Source organism: Motacilla alba, chromosome 2 (assembly GCF_015832195.1).
Source record: "Motacilla alba alba isolate MOTALB_02 chromosome 2, Motacilla_alba_V1.0_pri, whole genome shotgun sequence".
NCBI classification, from domain to species: domain Eukaryota; kingdom Metazoa; phylum Chordata; class Aves; order Passeriformes; family Motacillidae; genus Motacilla; species Motacilla alba.
In genome coordinates this window covers 2,727,766-2,752,472 of record NC_052017.1, presented here as the reverse complement: position 1 = coordinate 2,752,472, position 24,707 = coordinate 2,727,766, and the positions used below count along the sequence as shown (strand labels likewise).

The 24,707-nt window shown below is 44.1% G+C and overlaps 1 protein-coding gene across 1 annotated transcript in view; it reads left to right on the top strand.

Annotated features, from left to right (window-relative positions):
- VIPR1 (vasoactive intestinal peptide receptor 1) overlaps positions 1-24,707 on the top strand; it is a 103,620-nt gene that overhangs the window by 38,801 nt on the left and 40,112 nt on the right. The window contains exons 2-3 of the mRNA XM_038127409.1: positions 3,881-3,977; positions 18,541-18,648. Coding sequence (XP_037983337.1) covers positions 3,881-3,977; positions 18,541-18,648 — 205 coding nt within the window. The remainder of the gene's footprint in view (positions 1-3,880; positions 3,978-18,540; positions 18,649-24,707) is intronic.

The window sequence follows — 24,707 nt, the reverse complement described above, 5'->3', positions numbered from 1 at the left end:
TGTTATCACTGAGGAGGTTGAAGGAGGAATAACAAGTGATAGAGTTATTTATTTACTTCTTTAGTTAATGTGCAAAATGAGCCATAAACTCCAAGTCCTCCAGTGTGAATCTGTTTGTTGACCTTGATTGAGTGAAAGGTCTGTGGACATTAAATTCACACATCACTGACCTTTTCCAGCTGAGTGCTGGCTGTTTAAGTTTGAAGCCATCCAACCACAGGCAGTGGAGTGGGATGAAAGCCTTCAGAGCTGGTGTTTGCTTGCTCTCTGTGGACTTGGAGGAATGGTAAAAAAATCAGGTCAGACTAAACATAGAGCTCTGACTCAGCTAAAATTGAGGATGATGTGTCCCACTGACAGAGACGCTGAGATACATCCCACTCTTTCTTTATGGGATCATAAAATCATTAAGGTTGGGAAAGATCTCCAAGATCACCAAGAGGAGTCATTAGCCCAGCACTGTCAAGGCCACCACTAGCTCAGATCCCCAAGGGCCACATCTACATGGCTTTTAAGTATCTCCAGAGGATGGTGACTCAAACACTGCCCTGGGCAGCCTGTGCCAGGGTTAACCCTTTCAGTGAAGAAATTTTCCCTGATACTCAAACTAAACATCCCCTGGAGATAGTTGAGGCTGTTCCTCTTTTCCTGTCACTTGTTACGTGGGAGCAGAGCCACACCTGGCTGTCCCCTCCTGTCAGGAGTTGTGCAGAGCCACAAGGTCCCCTCTGAGCCTCATTTTCTCCAGGCTGAGCTCCCTCAGCCGCTTCTGGTGCTCCAGATCCTTCCCCATCTCCATTCCCTTCCCTGGACTCACTCCAGCCCCTCAATGTCCTTCTTGTCATGGGGAGCCCAAAACTGACCCCAGGGTTGGAGGTGTGATCTCACCTGTGCCCAGCACAGGGGACAGTCCCCACCCTGATCCTGCAGGACACCCAAATCCTGTCCAATCCAAGTGCCACTGCCCTTCCTGCCCACCTGGGCACACCTGGGCTCATGTTCAGCTGCTGTCACCAGCACCCCCAGGACCTTTTCCAGCCCCTCTGCCCTCGACCTGCAGTTTTACTTGGGGTTGTTGTGAGCACCCACCTTCCCTAAAAGCTCACAAGAAGTCAGCACCAGCACCACAAATCCAAGATCTTCTGTATTTTGGTATTTAGCTGCTGGACACTCTTTTTTTCAGGCTTTTGCCTAACATAGATGTATTTTCTTTTGGATCGTATAGCAAAAAAAATGACGAGATTTTAAAGATTCCATGTATAATCAAATTTACCTGAGCCTGTCACAAGCCTGCTTTTCAAAACAGAACCTCATTTGTTTTTTAAAGGTGATACAGCCACTTACTCAGAAGTAAATAATGGACCATGGAGGTGAATATACAATTATCCAACTCAGGCATGAGATTTTGATGAAGAAGTGGCAGTGAAGTACTTGCTAATGGGCTTGGGGTAAAATCTATAGCCTAAAAAACTTCAGCTATATTGTAGAACTGCAGAGTGCTTTGCCAGCCTGATCAAAGTTAGAGTAGCATGAATTAATTTATAAAGTGAAAACCAGAGGTATTTATAGATGTGAGATGAATTTGGCAACCGTTTAAGCCCAGAGAGTTAAAACTTCCCCTTGAAAAAGTCAGAATGTTTTGAAAACATTTCAATCTTTATTTTTCCAGCGAGTGTTCTGCAAATCTCTCACGCTTCCCCTCATGCTTTTTAAAGGTTAAAATAAAATGGCAAGAAGAACTGTAAATCAAAACAAAATAACTCTATGGTATTTCAGATGAGCCAAGATGAAATTTCCAAAGATCTGTTTCCCTTTGGGGAAAAGAAATATTTGAGAATGAAGACAACTCCAAATGATTCCCCTTCTTCTACTGTTTGTATTTTTATTTATTTTTAATTTGCCTAGAAAAGCACAATTATTTGTTTATACACTACTAATCAAGGCCCACTCCTAACCTAAAGGAAATTAAAATCTAAACCAGGCATGGCATGAAACAGGGAAGAGAGCAGGATAGGTTAATAGGAAATGGTGAGATTAATTTAGTGTGCTAAATTATTTTATAATCTTAACCCAAATTTACATCAAACAATTGTTTCTTCAAAGGATTGCTGGACTTTTTTTGTCTTAAAACCTTGACTGGCAAATATATCAACAGAGCAATAACTCAACGCATTTTGAAACGAGACAGGAAATTATTTTTGTTTTCTTAATTCATTTTCTCTTCCTGTTTCTGTTGAAAATATATGATTATCCCAAAACCCTCAACAAGAGGGGACAGTGAATCAATCACTTCTCCTGTGTCCTCATGATCTGTTCCTGAAGTTCACCCCACTGATGGTTTTTCCCACATTACATTTAGCAGGCACAGTGTGAACTCAAGCCAAGGCTCGGCTCTCTTGACATCATTCCCTTCTCTCCACCTCTTTGCAGCTGGATTTCTGAGAAGTTTTTTCCCTGTTGAATGCCTTTTCCAATCCCTTTAAAAGAGCTGGGGTTGGAAGCAGCCTCAGTTTCTGGCCATAGCAATGGTCAGTGTCCCCTCCAAGCCGAGAGTGTGTTGGTGACAAGGGGACACTGAGATATGTGTGAGTTCCTTTTTTTGGAGTAAAAATCACCATTTCCATGTTTTATGATTGAGGTAGTTCATGAATTGCACGTTATGAGGAGTCCACGATTAATTACCTGAACATTTACGGCCACTGTTGTATTAAAACACAACTTGATTAGGGCTGACTGAGGAGAAACCACTTGAGGGGGAAAAGCCTTTTCATTGGGAATTTCCTGCTTTTTAGCTCCTTGATCTCCTAATCTGCATCAGAGATTCTGTTCTTATTTGATTTGGGGTTTGTTGTGCTTTGAATCAGCGTGAGAGCCAGGAGCCAGGGAATAAACCACGAAGCACAGATCCCACTGCTCCTGGCATAAATATTAAATCTGCCCTGCCCTACATAGCTGGTGGTGCTGGTTAGCCAGGCAGGGTTTCCTGAACATAGAGCAGCAGAATTGCTCCTGGTCTGTTGGAATCCAAAATGCTGGGAACTCTCAGAACTTTGGGCCTGGAAGCCAAAGCTTAGAATTAAACCCAGGATTTGATCTGAGACCTTGGAAAAGGCTTCCAAACTGAGGTGACAGAAGCAAAAATGTGGATTTACAGTTTAAAGCAGAAACACGTTAAGCTAAGTAAAGGAAAGTTTAGAGTTTTAGAGTTTAAGATATAGAAAAAAATAAAAGCAGCTACCGATGTAAACAAGGAGTTCAGAATGCAGCACATTTGTTTGTCATAACATGATTGGCTTTGTGTGTCATAACATGATTTGGTTTATGTGTCATAACATGATTGGCTAAGAAAGCTCACACTGTAGCATGGGTCCATAAGACAAAATATTTAAGGATTGGGTCAAAAACATAAATATCCTTATTGGCAGTGTTTTATTGGTCAATAACTCCTTAAAAGGTTTTGTAACTAAGGGTCTTGTGACCTTCTTAGCCATGCAGTAAGGATGTGAGCTGAAGTTGCCCTTCCTGCCTTATGTAGAAGATAAGGAAAATAAACCACATCATCAAAAAACAATTCAGAGGTCCCATCTCAAATTCCTTCCGAAATTCCCCACAAGTGAATTATCACACTGATCATCAGAAAAAAAAATAAAGTGTGGGGGTTTTTTTTCCTAAGAAAATGGAGGGAAATGCTGATTTTTCAGCAGCTCTGGGTTGTTCTCCCTCCTCTTGAGCTGACATAGAGTAAGGCTGGGTGCACACCTGTGCAATGGTCCTGGAGAGCTCCACTTGCTCCACGAGGCCATGAATCCCCAGGAATTCCATGAATCCCCTCCCTGAGCATGGGCTTTGCTCACTGTCTCCTTCTGTGCCCTCCCTGCAGGCGTCCAGCACGCGGCCAGAGTGCAGCATCATGCAGGAGATCGAGGAGGAGCGCAGCCAGTGCCTGGCAGAGCTCACCTGGGACAACCAGACCTCAGGTATGGCAACACTCTGTCCCTCCCTGGCCAGCAAACCCACCTCCCTCAGCCTCACAGCTGCCTTGTCCTGGCCATTTCCCAGCCCTTCTGCTGCTGGAGCAAGGATTCCTCCCGCTGCTCTTCAGGAGGGAGAGAAATAGGTGCTTCCAAAGCCAGCCAAGAGTTCCAGCAGCTCTGCAGGTTCCCTTGCAGCCTCCTGGCTGGGAAGGCCTGACTGAGGTGTTTGAGTGGGTTTAATCACAGTTGTCCACCTCCTTGAACTGGCATTTTTCCAATTTTTCCTTGGGAACTGAAAGTCTGAAGTTCTCCTAAGTCTTGGACCACTCTAAAGGAAGTCATTGTGACCATCTCTTTTGATTGAACTGCCCTCTCTTCCCTATGCCAAAATTGCTCCTGTCCTCATGGTGGAGCAGAGGGTGCTCCAAGGCTGTGAAGTATTTCTGGAGTTGGGACAGGGAGCTGAGATCCTCTCCTTGTTCATGGAGCACTCACCACACTGAGAAATCCCCCTGGAAGGATCTCCAGTCTCCTTAACTCTCTTCCTGACACAATGGTCAGGAAAGGAGGAAGGTTTTGGTGCTGCCCCATCCCATCCCATCCCATCCCACCCCATCCCATCCCATCCCATCCCATCCCATCCCATCCCATCCCATCCCATCCCATCCCATCCCATCCCATCCCATCCCATCCCATCCCATCCTGTCCTGCAGCAGAGCTGTCAGAACCCCAAATTAAGGCATCCAGTTGGATCTCTCCCCCTCCAAATGCCTCTCTCACGTTACCAGCCCCATGTCTGTCAGTAAAAGGTGTGTGGGGACCCAGGTGAGACTACCAGGATCCAAAAAAAAAAAAGGGATCATTTTTCTGGGAAGATGAATCTGAAATCCTGCTTGAGATTTGCATCCCTCCTCCCAAAAGAGGGAAAAGTGGAAGAGGAAAGTCCCCACTGGCAATGTTTGCAGCCAGGCCACAGAGTGAAGGACTGCTCTGATGGAGCAGAATCCTGGGACAAGCTGATCCCAGGAGGAGCTCCACTGGATGCCAGGAAGGCTTTTGGCCCCTGCTTTTATCTACTAAGGGAGGGTTGCCTTTGGTTTGGAAGCTGTTTCAAGTGTCCCTGTACATTTAAATGGAGTCTTTTGAAGAAATGTTCTTCTGGAATCCAGTGGAGGGAGAACTCGGGGTGGATAAAAGCCTTCATCTGAAAGCCAGCTAAATGCTTAATTTCATTTTCATGGCTATTTAAAGAAATTAAATTAAATACAATACATTAAAAAGGAGAATAAATAGTTGAAGTGATGATACTTTTTCTGCTTTTCCAAAATGATTTAACAGCTTTTTTTTTTTTTTGCTTTTTTTTTTGCTTTTTTTTTTCTGTAACAACAGAACTAAACCAATGGAAGTATTTTTCCCAATTCTGAAGTTATTAATGCCCAAAGCAAGTACATAGAAATCCTTTGGAGGTTTTTATTTCCCTGATGGAATGCTGAAATATTGGACTGGGATAAATCTGCATTTTCACCAGTCACTACTCATGAATTGGACTGATTCAGAAATTGCAGATTTAAGCACAGGAAAATGGTTTTGTCCATGGAGACAGTGCTGGAACTGGAATGACAGGAAAAGGGGGAATGGCTTCCAACTGAAAGAGACCAGGCTTAGATTGGATATTAGGAAGAAATTCCTTCCTGAGAGGGTGGTGAGGCCTGACACAGGTTTCCAGGGAAGCTGTGGCTGCCCCTGGATCCCTGGAAGTGTCCAAGGCCAGGTTGGATGGAGCTTGGAACAATCTGGGATGGTGGAAGATGTCCCTCCCCATGGAAGGGGGGGTGAAAGGAGATGATTTTAAGGTCCCTTCCTTTGTAGAAAGCAGCTGGCATCCATTTACCCCAAAACATCAGCAGGTATTTAGGAGCTCAATACCTGAACTGTATTATCCAGACACTCGACTGCCCTAGAGGCAGCAGAAAAAGCAGAATTGTTGGCTCTTAAGTGGGTGACTGTGGATGAATGTGTGGAGAACTCTGTTATGTGCTGTGTGGACAGATAATTTCCAAGTGCCTACACAGGATGTGTTTCCCCTTCAGAATGTTCACAGCATGCGAGCACAAGTAGGTCGAAGGAGGTGTTTTTTCTGTAGTGGGGCTCCACAACTCAATAAATGTGCCTGAGCTGTAAAATCAAACTTTGAACTTTGATGGGTGGGGGCAAGGGGGGAGTTTGTTGGAGAGAAATCTCATGAAGGTGATGATACGAGATCGTATGAAGGTGATGACTGTGTCATCTGAGTGTTGCTGGAAGGAGAAAGCCTAGTAAAACTCTGAGGAAAAAACCATGATTTTAACCCAGTTCCAGCCCCCAGAACAGCAGGATGGAAAGCATCCTGGAAAATTGGATGGAAAATTGAGGTTTCCTGCGATCTGCAGTGTTAAACCTTGATTTATGGCCAGGTGGTTGTGTTGCCTTCTCACTTCCCGCAGCTTTTCAGGAAAAGGAGAATCACTTGAGGCTTAAGAGTGATTCGTTATCCTTTCTAATCAAATGAGTGGAAATAAACGCAGTGTCTCGGTACATTCTGGAAGGAAAGCTTTGTTTAGGAGCCATTATCAATTGTATTGATCAGAGGGGCTTAATCACAGCTGTAATTTGGTGTGTCAGGCAGATTAGTCACTTGTTAAGAGCACTTGATGGTGCTGAGGTTGATCACTAGCTGGGGTTAAGCAGGTAGATTTCCACTGATAAACAACAATGTCCTTCTTAACCCTATTTTTTTTTTTTCTTCAAACACCCACCCCTTCCTCACAGGGACTGAACATGCATGAAATCCAGGTTTCTTTTCAGATTAAATTTCTGCCCTCTCTAGAAGTGTCTGAGGACAGGTTAGACAGGGCTTGGAGCAACCTGGGATAGTGGAAGGCGTCCCTGCCCATGGACGGGGGGCTGGAAGGAGATGATCCATGTAAATCTATTCCCTTTTGGGAGTATGGTTCATTATCTGTGGATTTACCCATATTTTAGGAAGTTTGACAACTGGACTTGATAATTTTAAAGGTCTCTTCCAACCCTGATGATTCTGTGATTCTACAGCCCAGGGCTCACTAAATGTTACCTGACTCTGAAGAGGAGAAGTTTATTTAATTGGTTTTCCAGCACAGGAAAGGCTGCAGAAGATGCAGTAAGGGGGAAATCCACAGGGAAAAGCAGCTGAAGCTGGCAGTGTGTACAGAGGAGAACCAAACAGCACCAAGATCAAATTCTGGGCATTTAAGGAAGATTGTAGCCATCAGGGGACTCCCAACAGCCTCTCTGCAGGCCTGCAGGAAGGAGTTTTATGGACTTCGTGGCAGAGCTTGCACAGTTTCTGGAAGGGTGTGTTGGGTGCAGTTGTGTTGCAGCACAGGGCTGGATTTGGTGAGCAGGACTGGCCTTGCACTGCTCTGCCCTGTTGTCCTTTCCATGCTGAAATAACTGGCAAAGACATCAAATGCAATATGGGGTTCGACACAGGAGTGGGTTCTTTGCCATTAAAATCAGGAATAGGTAGACAGAGACCAGATTCACCTGGGCAAACAGCCATGGCATGGGAATGACTTCTGGCAAGGGATTTTCACTTGGGTTTGGGTATCTCTGGTGTGTTCTGGCCAGGTGCAGGCAGCTCGTTCAGGATGTGATGAATCCTGTTCAGATTGTCTTGCCTGTGGTCAAAATATTTAAAATGAGGGGAGATTTAAATATTTAAAATCTTAATGAGCAGCTCAGGTGTGTAGGAAAAAAACCCCACATTTCACAGACAATCTCTGTGCTGGTGTTCAGTGGCTTGGAGGGGATTTGGCCAGGTGAAATCATGGCAAGGGGGTTGAACAAGATGACCTTTAAAGGTCCCTTTCAACCCAAACAATTCCATGATTCTGTATTTCAGAAGGGAGGGGTGCAATTCCAGCCTCACTGAAAACTGGGATTTAGCTCCAGGTGCTTTTTCCAGGATATATGTGTGCAACACAGTGGCTGCTCAGCTGACAGTGCACTGAGCAGCAGGAGGGAAGCTCTCCCAAGAGCTGGAAGAAGAGGATTTCCTTCCCAGACTCACAGACAGAGGCAAATCCCGCTCTCTGTTGAGCTCCTGATGGCTGCAAGGCAGGAATCACCACTGCTCTGCTTCCTGCTGACTTTCTCTTGCCTCTTTTTTCATGCACAAAGGAGTATTTCTGGTTTGCTTTTGGGTTTTTTTGGGGTTTTTTTGTTTGGTTTTTTTTTTGGAGAAAGCTTCACTTCACCACGGTTTCAATTTACAAACAGTTCAGCTTAAACTGAAGCACACAAATTAAATGGTAATAAATTTTAAGAAGTGGCCCTCTCTTTTTTAAAAAGCAAGAAAATCAATCAGGTCTAGGTCGGCTGGCTCAGCTTATTATATGTTTATCCCATTATTGCTAATTAATTTGCTCTGCAATCAGATACTCCTTCAGAAGCAGCAAAGTTATTTAGGGGATAACAGCTGAATAAGGAGCCATGACTCGTGTCTGGGTGGGATGAGCAGCTCTGGAGACCCAGAGCTGTGCAGGCAGCATGGCCTTTGTGGAATCACGGAATCATGGAGTGGTTTGGGTTGGAAGGGACCTTAAAGATCATCTCCTTCCATCCTCCTGCCATAGGCAGGGACACCTTCCACTATCCCAGGTTGCTCCAAGCCCCATCCAGTCTGGCCTGATACTCCTAGTCCTTCAACACTGCGCTTTTTTGTTTGCTCTCTAGGCCTGTCTGTCTTGGAAACAGAATAAAACCCAATTTTGAAAGTCTGAAAAATGGAAAACACGAGAAAAAATAGTGGCATTCCCCCTCCCAATGCCTGTTTGCATCTGCTACCTAGTACATGCCTCACACCTGTGAGACAGAGATGGGTTCTGCAAGCTCATCATCACCACTGTGACATGGAAAAAAATCCAGGTGGGAGATGGCCCATGCTGGTTAAACTCTGAATATTGCTTTTGCTCTTCCACAGTGGAGTCTGGCTAAAAAAACCAAATTTGAAGCCTGGGGAGTGAGGGGTGGGTGGGGGGGTCTCTGTCAGTCCCCCCCAAAGAAGTCAAATCAAGTTTGATGGGAGGAGAAGCAGTGAACATATGGAAATTAAAAATCAAGCTGGAAAAAAACATTGATGAAGTTTAAATTAGGAGCCTGTTTATTCATCACCATCTGTTTATAGTGCAGCAAGATAAGAAATAATTAATAGTTCCTTGCTTGGAAAAGTTCAAGTGAATTCTCACCTCCTCGTTGCACAAGCCCTCCTGGGGCAGATGAGGTGTCAGTGGGATTTGTGGGACAATCATGTCATCAGCAGCTCTCCAGGTGCTGGAGAAGGCTGATCCAGCTCAAGAATTCCAGAGAGTGCCCAAACCAGGGTGGGAAAATCTGTGGATGTGGCACTTGAGGACGTGCATCAGTGGTGAGCTGGTGGTGCCGGGCTGGTGGTTGGATTTGGTGACCTTGGGGATCTTTCCCAACCTCAAAGATTCTGTGATTTTGTCATTTCAGAGCTCTGCAGAGCTCTCATAAGTCTCGTGCCACATTCATCAGCCTCTTAAAACATCCTGGGACAACAGGGGTGGCATTAAATGGCAGCTGTTGGTCTGCTAAATCAAACCTAAATCAAACCCCTATCAACATACTCAAAAAAAAAATCCAGTTTATCTCTGTATAAAATATGTTCGATCTTGGTGGTCTCTCTAAAGGCAAAAGGACCTGCTGGACTTTTTTCCATGTTCTCTTTTAATAATTTTTAATTTACTTTTTTCCTATTATTCCAGCCTAGGTGATACAAAGGGCCTCTTAGTTTCATTCTGGCTCTTACCAGCAGCACTGGGAACTCCCAGATGTGACATCAGTCCCCTCCATTCCTTGGCAGGGTGGCCTCTCCTACAACAGTAGAAAATTCAGCCATGGGACTTGAAGACCTTAAACCCCAGACTCTCATGTAGGATCAGTACCAAAGTCAAGCTCCCTTTTATTTAACAGGAATTCTTCTCCCAGTTCTTTGGCAATGATGACGATACACAATAGGACAGGTCCTTCCAAATGGTCTTCCTTCACCATTCCCTCATCCCTGTGGGGACTCTTTCCAAACACCTTCATGCTGCAGCTCTTGCAGAGGTGGAACCCACTCCCTGGAAACTCAAAATAACGAAATCTGCCACGGGTTTTTCAGAGGAGAACTTTTGCAGACTCTGCTGTGAAGGCTGGCCCCTGAAACATGAGGAAGGAGCAGCATTCTCACACTGGTAAAACCAGCCTGAACCCTGAAAACCAACCCCAGACTTTGGTGTTGGCTGATCCAGCCTGAAGCTGATGCTGTTCTTCCAGACCAGGAGTTTCTTTCTGAGGAATCAGCAAAATTTTCCCTAAAAATCATTCTGTCCATCCATGCTCCATGGACACACAGCCATGGCATGGGAATGACTTCTGGCAAGGGATTTTCACTTGGGTTTGGGTATCTCTGGTGTGTTCTGGCCAGGTGCAGGCAGCTCTTTCAGGATGTGATGAATCCTGTTCAGATTGTCTTGCCTGTGGTCAAAATATTTAAAATGAAGGGAGATTTAAATATTTAAAATCTTAATGAGCAGCTCAGGTGTGTAGGAAAAAAAAAAAACACATTTCACAGGCAATCTCTGTGCTGGTGTTCAGTGGCTTGGAGGGGATTTTAGCTGAGGTGAAATCATGGCAAGGAGGTTGAACAAGATGACCTTTAAAGGTCCCTTTCAACCCAAACTATTCCATGATTCTGTATTTCAGAAGGGAGGGATGCAATCCCAGCCTCACTGAAAACTGGGATTTAGCTCCAGGTGCTTGGGATTGGGATTTACTTCTACCTCTCCAGTGAGTGCTGCTGATTCCCAGTTGAATTTTGGGGGTGTGATTCAGTGGTGAACACAGTGATTCTGGGTTAACTCTTGGCTTCAATGGCTTTTAAATGTTTTTTCAACCTCAACAATTCCATGTTTCCAGCACTGCTCCCTCAGTTGCTCGTCTGAGCCCACCCACCCACCTGAAGTGCAGACACCCACCCAAACCAGGGTGGAATTCCAGCACAGACCCACACAGCACCTCATCACTTCTCCCTGCTTTTCACCTTGACCTCACCTTTCCACAGATATTAACATGTTCCAACGTCTCTTTTTCTGCCTTAAAACACAGCAGGGGTGGAAGCTTTGCCTTGGTTTTGCTGTTGCTGACCCCTGGCTGGAAGCTCTCTAACAAGCAGCAGGGATTGTTTGATTTGGGAACAGCTGTCCCGGGGTTTGTCAGGATTAGCAGCCACTTAGTGGACAAAAATTTATGTTGGAAAAGGCATTTTATTTTGGAGAATGTGCCACACTTTAATGCCAACAGAAGTTTTGGTTCCTTTTTTTTTTTAACATGAGATAATAGATAAATGCACACAGCCTTAGCCATACAAAAGTCATAGAAGTAAGGAGAAAGTGGCATTGGTGCAATGGAAAATAAATTCCAAATATTTTCAAAGCTCTGGATAATGGCTCAGATTAAATCCATCTATGCAGAGGTTTTGTTTGTGACAGCAGCCTGTGTTTGTCCCTCTCAAATCCCATGAGATTTCTGGTTAAAAAGACCTCCTTCCTCATCTTTTCTTTTAGTTTTTCTATTAATATTGACTTTATCAGACTTTCATGATGGTATCCACCCTTTCTACCTGGGGAATATTGCACACACCAAGAGTGAAGTTGGGAAAAGCATCCCTAGAGGTCAAGCCACTTAATCTTTGCTATGAATTTCCCTCTGGAGATGCCAATATGAGAAAAACCATCTGGAAAGGTCCCTAAATTCAAAGTCTGATTCTCTAGAAATCCTGGAAGTGCAGAGGGATTTGAGTGAGGAAACCCTGGAACAATCCTTTAAGCATGCCCTGTCTCAGAGCACTGGAGATCTTGTTTAGAGGCTGCTGAGGAGATAAGTCATGTTTTTGGCAACACCCTGTGTAAACCTTCTTAAATCTTGGATCTTTTCTTTCAGTTTACGTGTTCTGGAGTTAGGCAGAAGGGCTCAGCTCACAAATTTGATTTATGAAAAGGAGGGATTAAAAAAGCCTAGTGTTTATTTAGTTTGTTGGTTAGAAAAGGCTGAAAGATTAGAGACTTTTTTTTTTTTAAATGAAATTGTTTCCCAATAGATGTTGTTGATGGAAAATCTCAGGATTCTTATGCTTAAAAATCACGCTCCAGCAACAGTCACTGGTGATTTCTTTCATGTTGATTAGACTGACTCAGTCTGGGGGCTTTAAGGTGAGGTTTCCTTCTTATGTCTTTGGGTCAAATCTCTCCAAACATTTAGGAAGAAAGTTATTTGTTAATATATTCCTGTTGATTGCTTGGACCGCTACTTCTCCTTGCAGAAGTATAAGCCAGGTTTTATAGTAATTAATGGTGTTCCTGTTACAGAACCATGGAGTTGTTAAGGTGGAAAAGACCTTTAAGATCATCAAGTCCAGCTTGTGAGAAAAACAAAATCGCAGACTCGCCACAGATATTGGGGCAAAGTCCAAAGCGAACTCTTTTCTCTTATCCTGAATTTTGGGATCCTTTTTGCTTTCTGTGATTGCTTTTCTGCTGAACTGGAGCTGCAAATCCCTCAGTGAGTGATGAGCAAAGGAGCACCAGGGCACCAGCAGAGCCCACGGGTGCTGGGAAGGAAATGCCGCCGTGGCAGAGGTCACAGCCCTGGCAGCACTGTGGCTCTCTCCCAGCTGCTTGGCTTCTCTGTCTCACCCTGCCTGCAGGGCTGGAGGCAGGGCAGGCAGCACAACGGGCAAAAAATACTCAAATTAAACACCAAGCTGTGGAAAGCTGGAAGGGGAGCTCCGAGGGGGTTGCTGCAGAGCGCTCTGTCAGTGGTGATGCAAATAAAAAATTAAAAATGTGATGAGATGGAGCTGGGGGAAGGAGAGATGCCCAAAGGATGCCGGAATGTGAGCAGGACAAGAGGGCACAGCAGGGACTTTTTCAAGGAAGGAAGGGAGGATGCATTTAGTGAAACCTCAGAGCCAAACTAACCCCAGTCAAACCCAAATCTGTCATAGAAAAATAGGGTAAAACCCCACTCTGCACGCCCAGGGCAGGATGGGGTAGAAATAAACCCACCAAAGATACCAGGGAGAAATGACAGGGAGCTGTTTCCATGCTGGAAGCTACTGAATAGGCTGGGACACTTCAGCTTGAAAAAGAGATGCCCGAGGAGGGATGTTAAAGAGGATTTTATGGGTTTTCTCCCAAGGGAAAGGGATATTGTGGTTAGGCTGTGAATATTTCTGCCTTTGTAAAAGAACTGAGCAATTCCTAGTGAAAGCAGCAATGAGCAGGTTTAAAGTGAATTCAGAAAAGAATTTTTCTGTCAGTGGACACTTAAATTGTGCAATGCCTTGGCACAGGAGGTAAATTCTAAAAATTTTCCTGGGTTCAGAATTAAATCCAATTGCATTTAATTTACAAGACTTATAGGAGAAAAATAATTTATCTATGGTACTTTTTATTATTTCATACAACTTTTAAATAGAAAATTGTCCCTCATTTGGGAGGTCTCTGCTCTCTGGAGTCTGTGGAGGCAGTGGTGACCCAAAGCTGATGTTGGCTTTTCCTCCACTGAGATTAAATTCAAACTGCCTGGGTGGTGCTGAGTTATGGATTGTTGCAGGCACCATCTTTTGGGGTCTGTTCCCTCCAGTCAGGGAGAGACCAGAGCTCAGCTGGGACGGGGAGATTGATGCTGTGATAATTGGTTGTGATGAGATGCTTTTAACGAGGCAAGCCACAAGGCTGGGCTTGTCAGGGGGACAATAAATGTCACCCCGTGGCTGTTTACAGTCCTGAGAGCTTGGAAACTGCCTGCTGGTATGAAATTGGAGTGGAAATGAGATTTTATTGCAGCACACCAGGCTGTGGTGGTGCCCTGGGATAGCTCAGCCTGGCTTCACTGAGCTGTGCCCTTGCCTTGCTGCTATCCCTGAGGGTGCTGAGAGCTCCTGAGACACCCCAGGTGTCAAATGGGCATCCCTGCATCTGAACAGGGATTCCAAGAGCAAAATGTGGGGGAATGTCTTTCAGAAGAGACCTGGAGTGACCCCAAGCATTAAGGTGAATTTGGCATGTGGGTTTGGGGGGTTGGGGTTGGGCTTGATGTCCTTGGAGGTCTTTTCCAGCCTGAATAATTCCATGATTCAGTGAAGGACTGATGTGCTGAAAGGGTTTTTCCCTGAACTGGGAGTTCTCCTGGCTCCAGAGAGTGCCTGGTACCAGCCTGCTGCCATTCATCTCTTTCCTCAGCCAGACCGTGTCCTGTCTCAGGGCTGTGCCAAAGCTCTGGGATTCATGTTTATTCATGAGGGAAAGTTATTCTCTGCTGCTTCCTAGATAAGCCTTGACCACAATTTGCTGTAAGTGTAGATATGAATCCAATAAATGGGTTTTTAATGCTCCAGTCTGCCAGTTCTGCAAAGCAGTGTGAGAATTGACCTGTTTTCTGTTTATTAACCTTTCAAAGGGAGAGGAAATGAGAGCTCTGATCCACTTTTGGCAGAGACAGTGGGAAAGGTGTGCTGGGGCCTCTCAATGCCCTGCAGCCAGCCCTGTGTCACTGGTCTGCAGCTACTTCTGAGCCAGAACCTCTTAGAGGAGGGCTCTGAGTGAGGCTGGTGGGGTATTCAGCTTGCAGAGAGAAAGGCTGAGCTGCTGGACAGAGGGATCTGAGCTCCAGCTTCTTTAGAGGAGGGAAGGATTTCTCCCTGCAGCCCTCCAAAGGAAGATAATTCAGCTCCGAAGAGCACTTCAGGGTCTGGCAAGGAAGGGCAGGGCAAAGCTGAGGGTGTGGGAGTCACAGTTAAAATAATTAAAATGGGAAAAAAACCCTCCTATTTTAAAAGTACTTAATTTTTTAAAGTTTATTTTATAATGACAAGATTTTAAAGACTGCACCTGAGACACCCAGAGAGGTGGTAAGTGCTGCTGGCTTGGAAAAGCCACACACTTACTTATTTTTGTACAGCCCCTCCAGATTCACCTGGGATCCTTCCCAAAGCACAGCCCCTAGCAGTGTGTATCCCATTTTTCGGGACAGACATGTGAGCAGAGCAGTTCCTTTGATGGAAATGGAGAGAAGGTATGTTTTTAACTCATTGGTATTTGCTGCACTGGGTGAGGATTGATAAATGCCTTTGTATCCTCCCTGCAGGCACTGAGTGCAAGGCAGAAAACAACATTTATAATTAATTAATTAATGGGGAAGCACTTATCAATCCCCAAACATGATGTGGCCAAACCTGTCCTCTTTGCTGCATCCAAGTGATGCCACAGGGAAGAGAGGGATTTCCCTCCTTCAATTCACAGTGCAGCTGTTCCTGCCCTCAGATGGATTTTTGCCTGCCAAGGCCCTAATTCCAGCACTTTTCCAAGATAAAATCTATCATTTTGGGAGGAAGAAAAGCATTTTCTGGAAGGCTCTTTGATAAATGTTGTCTGTGTGCTGGGTCAGATGAAAGGGCACAAAGTTTTACCTGAACTTGTGATGGGATTATTGCAGCACTGGACTGTGCATGCAAAGCATTTTGCAGCTGTCAATCTTCAATTGCTCCTGTTCTTTCAACTCCAGTTATTCTCTTCTACCTGCTAAAAATTACTGATTTTCCTGAACTGCAGATAATTAGCCCAAGAAAGACACAGACCTGTTAGAACAGGGTACCCAGAGAAGCTGTGGCTGCCCCTGGATGTCTGGAAGTGTCCAAGGCCAGGTCGGATGGGGCTTGGAGCAGCCTGGGAAAGTGGCAGGGATTTGGAGTGAGATGATCTTCAGGGTCTGCTCCAACCCAAACCATTCCAAGATTCACTGATCCTGTGGTGACAGGCACTGCCAGCCAGAGTTCTGCTTTCCATTCCTTTCTTTATTCATTGCAGAAATCTTTTCAGCATGTCTGGGGCAGCAGTGAGGGAGATTGGTGTGGTAAGAGCTTTCAGGCAGGTACAGGGTGTGTTTACAGAAGCAATAATTTGTAAAAATACACTTTATGTGCCTTCCAAGGCCAGTTTCACTTTCTTTTCATCAGGAAAAAAAAATTTAAAAAGCTTTTTACGCAAAAGTGAGCACCTAAAAGCTTTCTTCACACTTCACAGGTGGTGCTGAAAAATGTCAACAGAGAAAAAGATACAGATCACCAAAACTCTCAGAGCATAATTCAGGGCATTTAAAAAGCCATCTGATGCTATCAGATGGCTTTTATTTTGTATTATAACCTATCATGAGGTAATGGCTGCACTCTAATTTATTGCACTTGGCAGAGGAAAAGATTGTAGAATGTGAAATATTCCAGCATGGAATCATTTTCCATGGGATCTTTAATATTCTGGAGCTGCTGGCTGTTTGGTGGGAGATAAGTGTGAGGCTGTGAGAACTGAGCTGGGCACCTGATACAAGGACCTGAAACCAGACTTTTAATGAGCTCTGCACGAAGGAGATACCATCAGTTATTCCATTTTATCAGGCTCTGATAAACTCCGCTCAGGACTTCATTATTTGAGAAGTTGAGTTTGTTCATGAAAGAAGAGGGGAGGAAAAACCTGTAAAATCACTTTGAAAGCCAGCTAAGGGTTCTTTTTCAGCTTCAAAGCATTTCTGTGTGCTCTCTAGTGATCTGAGACATATCTGCCTGGTGGTGACACCAGCCCTTTCCTTAGCCCAAGGAGTAAAAGATGATTTAAAAGAAGAATTTGGGTGTTATTTTCAACAAGTGTAGCCTGACAGAGTGTCACTGTCATATTTTCTGGAAAAATCCCTTTGCCCAGGATTTTGCCCCTGGGAAGCTGAGAAGCCTCAGAGAAAAAGGAAAACAATAATTATCTGATTTGCTGCTTCTGTGTTTTGCTGCGTTAGAATGTGTTGGCGATTGTTTACCAACAGGTGATTGTTTCATTGGTTTCATGTGAATTATGTAGACTTATTGGCCAATCAGGGCCAAGCTGTGTCAGGACTCTGGAAGGAGTCAGGAGTTTTCATTATTATCTTTTAGCCTTCTGTCTGTATCCTTTCTGTATTCTTTAGTATAGTTTAATATTATATTCTTTAATATAATATAGTATATATATTATATACTAGAATATTAATATATTCTGGTATATAAGATACAGAATAATTATATTCTATATTATATTTATTACATTACATTTATTATATTATAATAATAAATTAGCCTTCTGAGAACATAGAGTCAGATTCACCCTTCCTCCCTTCGTCTGGGAACCCCACAAATTCCATAACAGGGCTTCCCATAGTTCCCTTTGCTGGCATGTGAGGAGTATTTCCTCAGCATTTTGTCACCACTTTGTTCCTCACACCCCAGACTCTCTCCTGTGGGGCTGGTGACCTCAACAGCTCGTGAGTCACATTTGGGGGAGCGTTTCCATCTGATGGGCTGTGACAATAACTGAGAGCAGAGCTGCTGGAAGCGGGGAGCTCTGCTGACAACCCATCCATCTCACCCAGGCAGCAACTGAAGTGTCTGGCTCTTGGAAATATAAAGCAGGGGGGGAAATGTCAAAATTCTGCTAAGAACTCTGAAATGGTGACATATCGGTGTAAAAATGTGTTTGAGTATTTTTTTTTTTTTAAAATTCAAACCTGCCAACATCTCTTGGCCTCAGCATTGTTACATGATCCAACAGTGCAGCATGCATGGGGTGTTATTAATGCCTTTTGAGAAATAAAAGGGCAAAATCAAAACATTAAAAATCTGTGGAAAGGACATGGCATTTTTTCTTTCCACTAAAGCTTTGATTCTACCCAGAAAATCTTCAGCAATGCCTCATTTTGACAAAACCCTGTGTTTTCTCCCTGTGTTGGTTATTCCTTCATTCCCAGCTTGGATGTGCCACCTTCCCTCACTCCTGCATTGGGATCCTCTCCTGGCCACAGCACTGTCCCTGCTCAGCCTCCAGCAGCGTTTTGTGCCTTTCCCCTTTTTACGAAGAAAACTGCTTCTGGTGAAGGGATTTTGGTCCTTGATCCCTCGATTGTCATCTGTGACAATCTGGGATTGTCCCCTTCCTGCTGTGAGAGCTGCACAATCACTGCAATGGGGAGGAAAAGATGATGGCATTTGGGGGAAACACAGAAGGAAGGGGACAATGTCTCACAGGTTCAGGTCAGGCGTTTTAACGCAACAGGGCGTGACAAGGGCAAAGAAAAGAGATATTTTATTAGGAATTTCTGCCTTTTTAATCTAGGAGAAGACACTGTTCTTGTATCAAACCTGATTTGCCTTTTCTTTTTTTTTTTTTTTTTTTTTTTTTTTTCCTCTTGTCTGCTGTTTTATCCATATTGATTTCTGGAAAATTACAGTGCTGAACTTAAGGGACTGGGGGAGCTAAAAGCTGTGTGTTTAAAGGAAATATTCAGGGGGGTTTCATTCCAAAAGGTGCCTGTGCTGGGGTGAGGGGCTCTACACACCTGTGCAGAGCTGCTCTGCTGCATCCAGCACTCCTGAGTGCTCCACCATCTGCTTTTCTCTCTTCCCCAGGCTGCAGGAGGCAGTGGGACAACATCACGTGCTGGCCTGAAGCAGAGGTGGGAGAAGTCGTGGTACGGCCGTGCCCCAAGTACTTCAGATTCCTCACCTCCTTCCTGGGTAAGCAAATCCCAAATCAGCTCCACAGCTTCACTCCCAGGGGGGTTTCTCAGCATTCCACAGGGGGAACATCAAAATGAGGAGAGAGAAACCAGCTCCTAGCCCGAGGTTGTCGCCACATTTCTCTTCACAGAGAAAATCAAGGCACAATTCTTCCCAAGAATATTTCTGGGTTTCGCATTCTCTGAATCTCAGAGAAAGGAAAGAAGATATTTATCTTATTTGCTGTGCCTGTGTTTGTGCAACAGTAGAATGCAATATGGAGATTGTTTACCCAAAGTGATGGGGTTCTGTTTCCTTGCCCTATCAGGGCCAAGTGTGTGTGTGTGTGTGTGTCAGGAGTGTTGGGTGACAGTCACGAGATTCTGGGCAGGGTTGAGTGCTTGGCAGATTCACTTTAGATGTAATGTAACACAGTGTAATATAATATAGAATAATACAGTATTAGAAAGTAATTAATTAGCCTTCTGATATCAGTGGAGTCCTCCTCATCATTCCTCCCTGCCACAGCGGTCGTCCTGTTTCAACACGAGGTGAAGGAGGTTTCCAAGCCATTCATGAATTCCCAAATGTCAAAACATCCTCCCTGCACTTGCAGCAGCACTGCTGTGGACCACAGGGATGCAAAAATGGCTCCTGGTGAAATCCAATAATATGGATGTTGTGCAGTGAAAATTGAATCAACCTGTGGAACAGTTGTGTTTGTTGTGCAAAATGAGCAGTTTAGCACAATCATTAATTAAGTCTCTGACAGAAAATGAACAAGCTGGAACTGGGCGTAATAAAGTTGGGATTTTTTTCTTTCTGCTGGAATGACAAATCTGACTACAGGTCAAGGAATTGACCTGACAAATAATGGGCAGAGGAGGTATCTTAACTCACTGTTCAGGGTGTTGTGAGAAGCTTCAGTTTAAAACTCAGGTCTCAAGGGACCATGAAGCAACAGGGCTGATTGTGCCTCCTGATAGTTTATAGTTATTTTTCACTATTTTTATTGTAGAAGCCCTGAAGGCCTTAAAAGAGAATTAAGTTCTTTTGCACTGGAGATCCTGCATTGAGCTGACCCCCATTTTTAAAGCTTTGTAATGCAAACACAGAGGATAAATTAGGAATGGGGGTAGGGACACAATATCATCCCTGTTCAACAGGTCTGGGCACTGCACTCATTAACCAGCACATGCTGATTACATGACTTGCCCAAGGCCACACCAAAATCCCTTGCAGGCACAGAAGGGAAATTCAAAATCCCTGGAGTCCTATCCTGTGGATACTTTACTTCTTTTTTCTGCCAGAATCAGGATTAAATGTGTGAGGTGGTATTTCGTGTTCAGACTCAGATGTTTATCAGTTCTAATCTATGTCACACTCTCACAAACCCTGAGTTCTGCAGCACTGCACTCTAACAAACTCAAAATGGAGCCCCATCTCTCTCTCTGCAAGGCCTTTGAAGGATCAACTGCCCAATTAAGAAATGACACTGAAATTATTTTTATTTTTAACCCAATTACCAACCACCCATGCCCTGCAATGGGGACTTTTTATCCAATTACACAAAACCACCCAAACCCATGGAGAAGAAGGAGAAGAAGAAGAGGAAGAAGAAGGAGAAGAAGAAGAAGGTGAAGAAGGAGGACAAGAAGCCTCCACCCCAAAACCTCCATCTTGCTTTATCTCTGTTACTGTATTCTAAACCCTTAAACTCTGACTTTCCCACCCTGTGATGTCACACACTTCTATCCAAACTCCACTCCCACAATCCCAGTTCTGTCATTCCATTTTGGAAGCTTCTCCACGGCCTCAGGTCAATGCAGTGTTCTCTTGGGGGTCAGTGCCTGGCAGCACAGACAGTCTGAAATTCTCAGCAGCCAAGGTTCCAACACTATCCTAGCCCTGACTTCCTTGTTTCCAAAATTCCCTGGTAGCTCATCACTCCTGTCTCAGCCCCCAGGGAGAAGAGGCAGAAGCTGCTGTGATATCACATCTTGCAGGACAAGACTCTGTGCACAGGATCAGCTGTGTGGAATAATTTCCTGCTGTTCCTTCTCTGTGCCCTCCCCTGAGCACAGCATTTACTCACTGGGTTTTACATACCAGCAGAGTTAGTAAAACACCAAGAAAAATCTCTTAAAAATGCTTTCTAGTACATCATCCTACCAGAGCTGAGCAATGAGGAGAATATTGTGTGTATTTGATTATATACAGAGGTCAAGCACTGGAACTGGCTGCCCAGGGAAGTGGTGGATTGCTTGTCCAGGGAAGTGTTCAAAAACAGGAATGTGTTTTGATGTGGACCTGGCAGTGCTGGGTTAATGGTTGGACTTGATGTTCTTAGAGGTCTTTTTTAAACCTCAGGAACTCTATCTCTGAGCTGGTTTTACAGTCAGAGGTGAGGAGCAGGCTCCTTTAGAGGTACACTTCAGCTGGTTTTTAGATTCCCACTCAAGGATGAGTTTAATACCATCCATAAACCACATATTTCTCTGGATTTGCAAACAAAATATTGCAGAGTGGCTCTGGCAGATGGGAATGCCTTCCAGCATTGAATTCTGCCTCAGCAGAGCACCAGCAGAACAACTGATGCCATTCCCAAAGCAGAGGCAGCAGCTTTGATTCTCTCTGAGTCAGACACTCTGCACGCAGCCATCAACAAACAGGGAAAGCAGTGATGGTCTTAAATAAAGGGAGGGGAAGATTGCCTCCTGTTTTATGGGATTTGCTGCAAAATTAATGCCATTAAATGTTGTGAAGCAGCTCTTCCTTTGTAGCAGTGAGTGTCATCGAGCAGCTTTCAAGGAACTCAATCATTTGGGCAATGTTTGTGTGGTACTCTTTGATCCCTTTGCAGGAACAGGAAAGCTTTTGTCAAGTTGTGAGCCAGAGAAAATCTTTTTAATGTGTTTATATCAGGAAAAGAGTGAAATACCAGGGAACAAAGAGTTAATGTGATTTTCCTGCCTCATGGAGAATAAGCTCTTCAAATGACTAATATCCCATCTCATGGTTAATAAAGGATAAAATGTCTCGTGGCATTTAAAAACCTTAAACTGTCCTGATGTCATTTGACATTAATTTTTTATGGCATTCACAGATCCAGAAAATTTTCATTATTTCATGGCGTTCATCAGTGCTATGTGAGGGAGATGGATGAAAATATTTTTGGCACCTTTCATTATTAAAGTGCATTGCTTTCCAACCCTTGACCAGAGTGTTCCAGCTCTCTTTCCATACGTGGAAGATTACATTTGTAGTAGGGATTTATGTCTCACAGTTTCTCCAAAAGCAAATTGTCCACCATGCACAGGTTAAATTAGCACTGACAGTTTTTAAGCTTCAGCTCTGAGATGAATTGACCTAAGGGGGTGGGGATGGGCACAACCAAGCTCTGGAATCCCACTCAGCGAGGTGAGATCCATCTGAGTTTTGCGTTTGCCAAACTCCTTTTTTCCTCGGGTGTTCTAAGTTTATTTCCCTTCTCCTTTCCCTTCCTTGGTGAACACTTTTTATTCTGCATTGCTTCTGAAACTGGAGCAAAAATTGAATAAAATGAGGATGGGGAGAAGCAGAGAGCAGCAGATAAGAAGAAGACAACACCACCTCTTTAAAGAACCCCAAAATTAACCATACCCATTATTTATTTGCTACAAATGGTCATTAAAATACCCAAGAAGTTGAGTGTAGTTTTTGTGGAGTTCACTGAGAACCCTCGACCTGCTCAGGTGCTTTGCTGCCCACATGTGTCTTCATATCAGAAAGGCAAAATTACCTGGAGAAAAGGAGGCTCGGAGAGGGCATCACCATCCCTGGCAGTGTTCAAAAATGTGTGATGTGGCACCTGGGGACATGGTTTGATGGTGGCCTTGGCAGTGTGGGGTTAATGATCAGACTTGATGATCTTAGAGGGCTTTTCCAACCTAAGCCATTCTATCATTCCACGATTTTTTTGCACCTGAGGTGTCACAATGCTTGTGCCCCACTCCTCTGAAGGCTTGGTGCTACACCTCCACCTCTACCCAAAAATGTGCATCTTTTTTTCCGACATGTTTCCTGGAATCCTGTAATTGCAGGATCAAAAGATCTAATGAGAATTTCTTCCTAAAATTTGACAGCTCTCTTTTTAGGATGTGAAATCAAACGTAATACAAAAGGTGCCTAATCAAGAGGAACATTGTTATTGCTAAGAAAGGGGGAATTATCTGTATTAAGGATCAGGATCTTCACTCTTAGAAGTGAGATGTGCAGGAAGGGGAAAGGGAAAATAAGGGGAAATTGAGTTTTGCCACAAAAACGGGGTGCAGGAAGTTTCAGGGCACTGGAGGTGTGGCAGCAATATCTGCAGGCCAAGTGATGTGAAAAACAACAAAGGGAGAAAATTAAGTTGGTCTTGTTTGAAGTGCTGACCCAATGCCACAGGTTCTACAATGGCATGAGGTTATTAAACACAAAAATTTAAAATAACATTAAACAGGGGGCAGAAATTGCACTGAAGGAATGAAATTGTGAGACCACAACTGAAGCAGAGGAAGCAAATTGGGAAATTATCCTGTCATGACTTTCCCCACAAGTTTTTCCCAGGCCTAAGCGCTTCAGCATCCAGCTAAGTGCAAGCTGTCTGCAAATTTCAAGTGTTTCCCAGGAACAGTGGGGCAGATCAATAATAAAAATGAAAGTAGAGATGTGCCAGTGGGCACAGCAGTGTCTCAGGAATGGTAAATAATAGAAGTGTTACTGCTTTAATAATTTCTGCTTGAAAAAATCAATTTATGTCCGTGGAATATGGTGCTAGAGAAGCAGGACTGATTGCTGGGCAGAGCACACCTTCCCCTCTGCTTTAGAAGTTGTTACGGAAAAGGGCAAGGAAAGCAAGAGGGGGGCAAAACCCAACACCCCTGAGCCATGATTGACCTCAGATCTCTTTGTCTCAATTCAAACTCCCATGAAAAGCCAATAAGAGGGTTTTTTTCTAGGAAGATCAAAGAGGTAAAACTTCATCTGTAACATGAACTTTCAGACATGTCTCAGAGTTTGAAGGGTGTGTTTGAAACAGATGAGAGGCAGAAAGAAATTAGGTAGGAGAAAAAAAACTAAAGAGCAAGACAACAGCTCTGTGCATTTATTCAGTTCATCTGTTCAGTGTTTGACTCCCACCCAGATCAAACACCTCTGATAAAGAAAATGTTCTGTTTTTATCTCTGCTCCACAAACTCCTCCCTCCTCTTGTGCTGTGTCATGAATAACTCGCATGAAGTGGAAGGAAATTCCTCTCACTGACAAGAAGAAGATCTGCTGGGAGGTTCCCTGCCCATGGCAGGGAGGTTGGAGCTGGGCTTTAGGGTCCCTTCCAGCCCAAATCATTCCTTGATGATTTCATGAGTCTCAATTCTGAGACAAGATTTGCTTGTGCAGCCTCCATCCTTGAAGGACTCGAAGTCATTCTTCCATTTTAGGTGAGCACACCTGAGCAGGGGTTTGGGGCCAGATGACCTCCAGAGGTCCCTTCCAACCTCAGCCACTCTGGGATGCTGTCAAAGCAGGACACTGAGCTCTTGCAAGGCATTTTGATGTTATTATTAAATCAAATAAGAGTTAGTTGTGGCTTTTTTGATTTTTTTAAGTGGAAAACCTCACCTCATTGTTTTTAGGAACAGTCACACCACTTTGAGAGTGGTAACATTGATCAAATTAAATACAAACCCCACAAAAACCCCAGATTAATTCATGGCTTTAACTAACACCACAAGAATGAGGGGACTCTGTTCTCACCAGGGGCTTGCCTCTTCTTTTTCCACAACACAGAGGAGAGCCTGGAGCACAAACCTACTCTGCTTTACTAATTATGTGGAGTTATAAACCTCTGGTCTCCTTTCTCATTAAATCTCCAGGAGCACAGTTTGAAAAGTTTAGCTCCAGTCTGATAGGAAATGGGAACTTTTGGGAAATCTAGGGAACTTTGAAAGGCTGGAGATAAATTCCAAGTGCAGAAAGTTTGTGTTTTCTGATACTGTCATTTTCAATGTACTCCAGATTTTAGGGAGAACTTGTGTAACACAAATTACTGAGAA